The 8,879-nt window shown below is 56.1% G+C and overlaps 1 protein-coding gene across 1 annotated transcript; it reads left to right on the forward strand.

The window, feature by feature from the left end:
* Nucleotides 1-563: 563 nt before the first annotated feature.
* On the forward strand, nt 564-2,633 carry Hand2 (heart and neural crest derivatives expressed 2). The gene is made up of 2 exons (XM_052751614.1): nt 564-1,118; nt 2,535-2,633. Exons 1-2 carry the CDS (start codon nt 564-566, stop codon nt 2,631-2,633), a joined length of 654 nt encoding a protein of 217 aa, XP_052607574.1.
* The last annotated feature ends 6,246 nt before the right edge of the window (nt 2,634-8,879 follow it).

Below are 8,879 nucleotides of genomic sequence, written 5' to 3' on the forward strand. Positions count from 1 at the left end.
GAAGGGGAGGGTCGCACCGAGGTAGCTCCACGCTGAGCAGCGACCCCGCCGCCTCCCGGCACCGCCGGGCCGGCTCCTCCAGCCCCGGCTCGGACTCGCCCGGGATTCCAGGTCAGCTTCGGAGGAGTCAGGAGTCGGGGTGCCCCGGCATCTGCGGGACAGCCTCGCCGGAGCCGGCCGGCACTTTTGCATGAGCACCGGAGCGCTCTGCCCAGACGCTGCAGCCGGGAAAGCGGGAGCCGGCGCGCGGGCTGTAGAGCCGGGCAGGCAGCGGCGGCGGCGGCGGCGGCGGCGGCGGGCAGGGGCGCACGGTGCCGGGACCAGCTCGCCGCGCCCCATGGGGAGCCGGCGGCCGCGGCGCAGCTGAGGCGGGCCCGGTGGGCCAGGCGCGGGCCCCGGGCTGCAGCGGCCCCCTGTGCGGCTGCCGGGCCGGCCCGGGAGCCCGGGGGTTGGGGGGTGGGGGGTGGGGGAGGCCGGCGATCGTCGAGGCCGCCGGGGCCCGGGCGGAGGGCGCGGCGGGGCTGCGCGCACGCTGGGGCGCGTGGAGGGCCACGGAAGGCGAGATGAGTCTGGTGGGGGGCTTTCCCCACCACCCCGTGGTGCACCATGAGGGCTACCCGTTCGCCGCCGCCGCCGCCGCCGCTGCCGCCGCCGCCGCCAGCCGCTGCAGCCACGAGGAGAACCCCTACTTCCACGGCTGGCTCATTGGCCACCCGGAGATGTCGCCCCCCGACTACAGCATGGCCCTGTCCTACAGTCCTGAGTATGCCAGCGGCGCCGCCGGCCTGGACCACTCCCATTATGGGGGAGTGCCGCCCGGTGCGGGGCCTCCGGGCCTGGGGGGGCCGCGCCCGGTGAAGCGCCGGGGTACCGCCAACCGCAAGGAGCGGCGCAGGACTCAGAGCATCAACAGCGCCTTCGCCGAGCTGCGGGAGTGCATCCCCAACGTGCCCGCCGACACCAAACTCTCCAAAATCAAGACACTGCGCCTGGCCACCAGCTACATCGCCTACCTCATGGATCTGCTGGCCAAGGACGACCAGAACGGCGAGGCGGAGGCCTTCAAGGCGGAGATCAAGAAGACCGACGTGAAGGAGGAGAAGAGGAAGAAAGAGCTGGTCAGTCCTGGGGGTGGGGGGGGGTACAGAGGGCGGTGAGGGGCTCGGGCGCCGCGGGACCGCTGTTCAGGTCTTCCCAGTGGAGTCGAGAAACTGCATACCGGCGTTCTTTGGCTGCGTAGTGCACGCCGAAGTTGTTTTCACCAGGTTGTGGAAGGGATAGTTTCCTGCAAAAGCCAGGAAGAGCGGGGAGGATGTCAGCGGCGGGAGGAGGATTTAGACGTCTGCTTGGCGCTTCTGGTCCTCCCTTGAGGTTCTCTGCTCCTCTAGCCCTTTAGGACCGGCCTCCGAAACTCTAGGAACTGACCCATCTCCCAGGCTCACCGGCCGGGTCCCCCTCATTCTGTGCCCATCTTTTTTGGCTTCCAATCCAACCTTTCTTTTAAATATTTCTACAGTAAGTCGTCAATGGCCTCGGAGTTCCAATTATTTCACTATTGATCACATGCCCCACTCCAAAACCGAGGCTGCCTCTGGCTCCAACACTAAGAAAGTGTTTTTGCTTGTTCACACTGCTAAGGCATGGGAGAGGCAACGGTAAACATTCAGTACATTGAACGTACAAATGCAACTTTAGTTTCTCTCTGGGTGCAAAGTTAAAGCGTAATTTCTCAAGTGCCATAGCTCCAGTGTCACGAGTATTTCTTATTTTATTTGGATGAGCTTGTGCATTTTAAGTGCTTTTTAAAAAACGTAGACACTGTGGTCATTACTATTAACTCTAACACGAAGTTATGGCCCAGACATTGAAAGTGTTCTCAGGTTCTTACCAACTGCCTGGAAAGTGGTGGTGTTTGGGGTGCGTCTATGGTCAGTCAGGAAGAACCTGGGAAACAATTCCATTTGTGGAGATTTTTCTCCTTTGTGGCTTGTAGCCCTCTGATTGCTGCGTAATGGAATGGCCTTCCGAATAACCAAAGCTTTCAAGGGCCTTGGAGAAGAACTGCAGAGCTGAGGGCACAGGACCAGGACCGCTGCTGGCTGGCGGGAGAGGCAGGCCCAGGCCAGAGCGGGGGGGGGGGGGGGGGGGGGTGCCTTTGGATGTGGGGTCGCTATGGAAAACGCAAGGCAGATTTAGCACCGGCCTCTGCCTCCCCTCCTGCAATAGCAGTGAAAAAAGAAAAAAAGACCCGGGGCTTCCCTGTAAACGACTAGAAATGCGGGGCCGTGGTTTATAAACTTGCTGACTGCGTCCTTGATCTTTTCGAGGGGGAGGCCTCGGAAGTTGCTAAAACACTCGAAACCTTGCATAACTTCTGCAGGGGGCCGCTACCCCCCGAGGCACCCCTTTTCCAAGCGGTCCCTCTGGTACTCTGGCTGTGTCCTCTAGCGAGGGAAGGGCTAAGGGTGCCAGGACCAGACCATCCCCTCTGAACTTCTCTTTCCATTTCTCCCCGCCCTCCCCTCTGTTTTTAGAACGAAATCTTGAAAAGCACAGTGGGCAGCAACGACAAGAAAACGAAAGGCCGGACAGGCTGGCCGCAGCACGTCTGGGCCCTAGAACTCAAGCAGTGAAGAAGAGGAGGAGGAGGAGGAGGAGGAGGAGAGCTTGGGAGCTCGGGGCCAAGGCGCCAGATGCAGACCCAGGACTCTCTGAAAGCCCTCGGGCTCCGTACTGAGGACTTCTTGCAGTTGGATCATCCGGTTTATTTATGTGCAATTTCCTTCCCCCTCTTTCTGCCCCCCCCCACCCTTGAGGCATCCGCTCCCCACCTCCCTCTCCAAAAAAAAAAAGTGGATATTTGAAGAAAAGCATTCCATATTTTAATATGAAGAGGACACTCCTGTGTGGTAAGGGACCCCCGTCATTCTCTGTGTGTGAATGTCCCCTCTTGGCTGTGTAGACACCAGCGTTATCCCCTCCCCCCACTTGCCCAACTCCTTCCAGATAAAAAGAAGTGGACACTAGTGCGTATGTGAAGTGTATCTTTACTACTCGGCCTTTGGATATAAATATTCCTGGGGATTATAAAGTTTTATTTCAAAGCAGAGAAGAGGGCCGCTAACATTTCTGTTGGGGTCAGTTATCCAGTGCTGTCTTTTCAAGTGTTATTGTTGTTCCCTATTCCAAGACGTTTCCACCACCGGCTACTTGTTCTGTGCGCCTCTGTCCTCTAAAACTAAGTGGAATTTAATTAATATTGAAGGTGTAAGCGTTGTGAGTATTCAATAAACCACTGTGTGTTTTTTTTTACAAAAAAAAAAAAAACCCTAATCTTTATATGGGTGATACCTCAAAAAGAATTTTGAAAACAAAGCTGTTATACTTGTTTTCATAATATTTAAAATATTCAGAAGTAAACTAAATTATCGTAATTGCCTCCAACTTTATTTGACAGAGTCAGTGGTTCTAATCAATCAATATGATCTGAGGCTCCCTACGTGAAGGAGCAGTTATTAAAGTGAAGTGTCCTGGTGAAAATCCCGACCAAAGGCCTGGGCTTCTACCCAGTGCCGCCTCTCTTCTTCTTCCCGAAGCTCCCGGGAGACCTTTGAGCGGTCTTTAGGAGTGTGTCTGGTTGGGAGAAGGGCCTGTGCTTGGTGCAGAGGGTGGAAGGTGCCCTTGTTTTATAGGTATCAATCGGAAGCCCTGTGCCTGGTGCTTCGTTTTGTGTTTGGGGAGCGTGGTTTTTGTCTGTGGAGGAGGTGTGAGGAGTATCCCAGGCCTTATTACAGGCACAGGAAATAGTCTGGGGCGTTTAGTTCAAAATATAGGGCTTTCATCCAAGATTTTTTTTTTAAGGAAGAGAGGGGAAAAAGGAGAGGAGGGGGTTTTGCTTGCTCTTCCAGATCGGAAGATTCTCATCTGCGTGGTGGCGGTGGGGGAGGGGAGTCTTTTGAAAAAGAGTCTATGATTAGGTAACAAGGAATTTTACGTCAAGTAAGAAATCGCGAACAAGACCACAGATTTAAAAGGGGGGTGAGAGGTTGGGTTAGATTTACAAGGAGCTACAAGGAACTCAATATTAACTGCTCCGTGTCTGAAGCCTTCGATGCTGCCGCGAGAGCAAGGGGCCACCTCCCTCCCCTTGGCTGAACAACCGCCCGGGAACTTCACCCTGTCCCGGGCTTTGCTGCGCCCGCCCCGGGGTCCTGTACGGCAGAAGAAAATCCCTGCGGCCTGCTTTCCCCGAGGGCTTGGCTAGATAGAGCTTCACCCTTAGCTCTCGAAATCAACGACCCTGAGGTGCTATTAAGGGGTCTTGGGAGTGGAGGACGGGGGAGGCGGGGAAGGACTTCGGGGAGGAAGGGAAATGATCAGTATTTCTTTTTTTAAAGCGGTTTGTTTCATGAAACTCCGTGTGTGTGTGTGTGTGTGTGTGTGTGTGTGTGTGTGTGTGTGTGTGTGTGTGTAAATCTGGTGTGGCAGAGCCTTGCCAACCGGTTTCCTCCGCCTTTAGGCATCCCTGCGGTGATGTTCACACCTTGCCTGCCTGCGGGCACAGATCCTCCTCCCCGAGCGAGCGTTCACACGGCTCACTCCTGGCTGCATCTGACCCCGGGGTGGTCTGCAGTTAGCTTGACCAGACCTTCGTGGGTGAGGGTGGTGGTGGGGAGGGGGCCGGGGGCGGGTGTGAGTGGCGTCTCGGACTTCTGCGGGTGGCTGACGACGCGAGGGCGAGGGGTTAGAACAACTAGGCCAAAGCGATCTGAACTTTCTCCCCTTAGGTCAGCGGGCGCTGGGCCGACCTGTTGGGCGAGGGGCTGTGTTTACAGACACTTGCCTTTGTTTATAAGGGGTGGGGGTAGCCCAGGTTTTCCGCCGCTCTCGGGATCCCTGTCTGCTCGACCAGGCGGCTCTCTCTCTCTCTCTCTCCTTTTGCCTGCGGAGGCCTAGGACATCTTTCGTTTTAGCAGCTCAGAAGGGAGATGCCGGGTTCTAGAGGCAGAAGAAAGGAATCTCAGAGTGGCCAGGAAAGGGACTGGACTGGCGGTGATTTAAAGACATTCGTTATCTTCTCCAGGAGCGTGTGCCTGGGCCTGCTCAGGTCTTCTCCTTGGGCCTTTAATGTGCCTCTGGTTTGCTCACCTTTTCTGCTTTATTAAACGCCCGCGTCGGGGAACCGGAAGACCCCAGTGCGCTGTCCCTGTGCGGCTGTTTTTGCTAATCCTCGCGTTTTTAGATGGCCACTCTAGGCATCCACCCCCTTCGGCTATCCAAGGCCACTGAGCTGCAGGGCCTTCTCTCCCTCCAGCCTGCCAGTACTCGGCCCTGACACGGAATCCACTCTACCGCTGCAACCTGCCAGGAAAGCCCAACTGGCTAGAAATCCCGCTGACTTAATATCCCAACTGGCTAGAAAGCCCTGGATGCTCCAAGACCTCAGCTGAACAACCCCTCTAACCAGTCACAGTCCTGAACTAGCTGGACACTTCAACCTATAGATTATCCTTTACCTCACTCTCCAATCTCAACTGTCCCGGCGTCCTCAGCCACCCAATAACCCTGCTTCGCCTTGTCAAACTCCGACGAAGCCGAGAGGGAATGTCTGCTGTGTCTTCCGCGCTTTTTCTCGGGCTACACAACTTTTTCCTGGTTTTTCTCCTTTGTTTAAAGGCGGTCGAGGGGAAGGACTCTAAGCTCCTGCCTGTGGGACTGGCTAAAAGGCCCCTGTTTTAATTGCTCCGATAATGTGTTTGCTGCCATTTTGTTAAGAGCAATCACTCCTGCCGAGAATTCACAAGCGTTCTAGACAGGCCGGAGCCGACAAAAATGTAGGATTTGACGTTAAAAGCTAAATGGGGAAGCTGGGGCGCAGAAGGTAAATTGATGGTCGATCTGGCTGTCAGGGCTCGCCCCTGGACCTCCGCGCAGGACGAAAGCCTGATAACCCCCAGAGCACTGGCAGGCAGGCGAGGGCCATCTCTCTCTCTCTCTCTCTCTCTCTCTCTCTCTCTCTCTCTCTCTCTCTCTCTCTCTCTCTCTCTCTCTCACACACACACACACACACACACACACACACACCAGCTTGGGAATAAATCTGGGAATCTCAGAGTGGACCTCAGCATCCTCCTCGGCTCAGTTTTCCAGGACTTTCGATGGAAGAGATGGGGCACTGACAGGCAGCTTCCAGACAGCGTGTCCGAAATGACAGCTGGGTCCCTGGGGGTGGGGGGGACTTCGTTTGCCTCCTATGCCCTAGAGCCACACTGAGGAAGGAGGGAGTCAGGGAACTCAGGATGGTTCCACCCATTGGTTCCAGTATTTTCCATTGTGTGCCTCGGGTCTTAGGCCGCCTTTCTGGGCTGTTGATTTCACCGACGAAAAAACGGATGTAGCAAGTGTCGGGACTGAATCCACTCTCGGAGACCCTTGGAAAATGTGTCCGGCCCGATTTCCAAATGGGAGTGATGGTCCAATCCCCGCCCCCACACCTGTGGCTCTGTTGGCTGCCGCCCCAGAGAAGCTACAGAGAATCTCAGAACTAGCCTCTCGCTGTGTCCAAGTAGCGGGAGAGAGGCAGGGGGCCACTTAAGGATTTCAGATTTCGCAGGAAGAGAGAGGTGTGGGAATCATCGAGAGCGATTTCAAACGCAAAACTACGGCGGGGGGGGGGGGGGCGGTGCGCTTTGGGGCTACTCCTGAGACTTTGAGGAGAGACCCGGGGGCCAGGTGCAGGGGCCTGGAGTACGTTTGCAAAGACCGCAAACAGAAAAGGACACCAAGAAAGCCTGCACTTGCATTGGAATAGAGGGTCTGCAAATTGCAGGAATCCGCTCCGTTATCCCTGGATCTCTCTAAACGTGTGCTGTTTCTAAAGTCGCCTTCCATTTCCCTTGCTTCCCCGACCGTGCGTGAGCCTCGTCTGTGCCATCGGGGTTGGAAGAAGGGTAGGCTGGCGGGGTGCAAAACAGAGTTGGTTTTAAAAGGAAGTTTGTGGCGGCCTAAGGCCCCATAGTCTGCTGAATCTGGGCCCTGGCCGCTGCCCATCTAGTCATGCTGTCTTAACTTGGGAGGACGGGCCTCTGAAAGTCAAATCCTCGGGGCGCAGATCTCCGCGCTAGGAGAGGGCGCTAACGAGTCTTCGGACGCGGGGGATTCTTCTCCTGCGCCAGCCCTTGGATCTCTCGGACAGGAAGAAACATCCCAAGAACCGCCCTCAGACTGGGGTTCAGACATCGGCTGGAGGTCCCAACAGACTGAAAGGTTCAACAATGCAATGAATCGATGTTGTGGGGATTATCGGGGTGGTGGTTGTGTGGGGGTTGGGAGGGGGGGTTGGGGGGGTGGCATTAGGTATTTTTAACTGTTTAAACGAGCAAGAGGGGGCCTGCTCCAAAAGAGGAAACCAATCCCACGTTTCCGGGGGCCGGACAGTTCCAAGAGCGCCGCCCCACCACCCAGCCGTGTGCTACAACGCCCAGCAACTGTCTGCCCCCGTTCTAATTAGCCTATGACCGCTGAGCGGCTTCGGCCGGCCGGCCTCCTACGAGTCAACGCAATGGAGTCTCGGACTCCAGCGCCCAGTTCTCAATCTCTCCCCGGGTTCTCACCGTTCCAACCCTGCCCAAGCCGGTTCTAACATCCAGGAGCGCGAGCAACCAACCCCATTCCCTCCCAAAGTTCTCCCGGCCTTTGGGCCGCTTTGATGATCAGATGGGTAGAGCCCTGATTACAAATTTATTCCCGGCCTCTCTGTCCGTCTTTATCTCCGCTATTAGGGACATCTGGGAGTGATTAGCGCCGCGCCTGCGCCGGGCCGCGCTCTCCTATCTCGCCGCAGCGGGGCCCAGAGCCTCGCTGACGTCAGGGCAGACGGCTCGGAGCCATCCCAACAGAGCTGGGTGTAATCCGCTGCTGCGCGGCCAAGTCCTCCCGGGGCCAGGCAGGCAGCTGGAAAGCTACATCCGCCTGCGCGAAAAGAGACCTTCTAAATATATATATATTTTTAGCCCAGAACACTTTTTTGTTTTCCTTGTTTGGGGTGAGAAGGGGCCAGTTGGCGAGGCTTACTTAATATCTTCCAACCCTCTCGGTCTTGTGCATGCATTCCTCTTAGAAAAGCCTCCGACGGATTGGTCCCTACGGATTCGGAGACCCTTTGCTACCCCTGAGCCAAGCGCAGCTTCCCTTCACCAACAGAGGCAGCCTGGGAGGTAATGCCAGGGCAAAACTGGGACTCACCTGGCTGCCAGTGGTCCTTATGTAGCCAGGGGACTCTCTGAGAAACTTCTTAGAGGTAGTTAGTGGCCCGCCCACAGCCCCCCGCCTGTGCCACAGTTCTCGGGACCAAAATGGTGGAAATGTCAGTCCAAGGAAGGGGACGACCTGGCAGAAGAAGGTTGCTGAGCATGACTTCCCTGGAGGCTGCCGCCTCTGCACCTGCTGTAATCCAATGATCTAGTAGTGAGCTGCCCAGCTGGCATCTCTTGAGCAAGACACGCGGCTAGCGCAACGGCTTGGTCTTGTGTTGCTTTGCAGTGTCCAGAGCAGAGGAGTGAGATCTGCGTGTGAATCCTAGACGCTCAAGACTTCTGACCCTGCCGACCTGCTGGCCGACAGACAGGTGCAGTGAGGAACCCAGTATCTAAACTCCTCAGGATGGAGCTGCCCATTTTCCAGAGAACTGACAAAATTACACATCCACCCCCTATTTCATCCAGACTTCCAAAAAATTCTGATTGGGCGGGCAGGCCATGGACTTCATTTCAGAGCTTGCAATCCTTAGAAGAACTCGCGCAGAGAATTCTAGAACCGCGGCCTGGGGCCACACCAACCACTGTAATTAATCCAGAGTGTTAGGAACATTTTCCTGGACC

Source organism: Peromyscus californicus, unplaced genomic scaffold (genome assembly GCF_007827085.1).
Source record: "Peromyscus californicus insignis strain IS unplaced genomic scaffold, ASM782708v3 Scaffold_23__1_contigs__length_62951481, whole genome shotgun sequence".
NCBI lineage: Eukaryota > Metazoa > Chordata > Mammalia > Rodentia > Cricetidae > Peromyscus > Peromyscus californicus.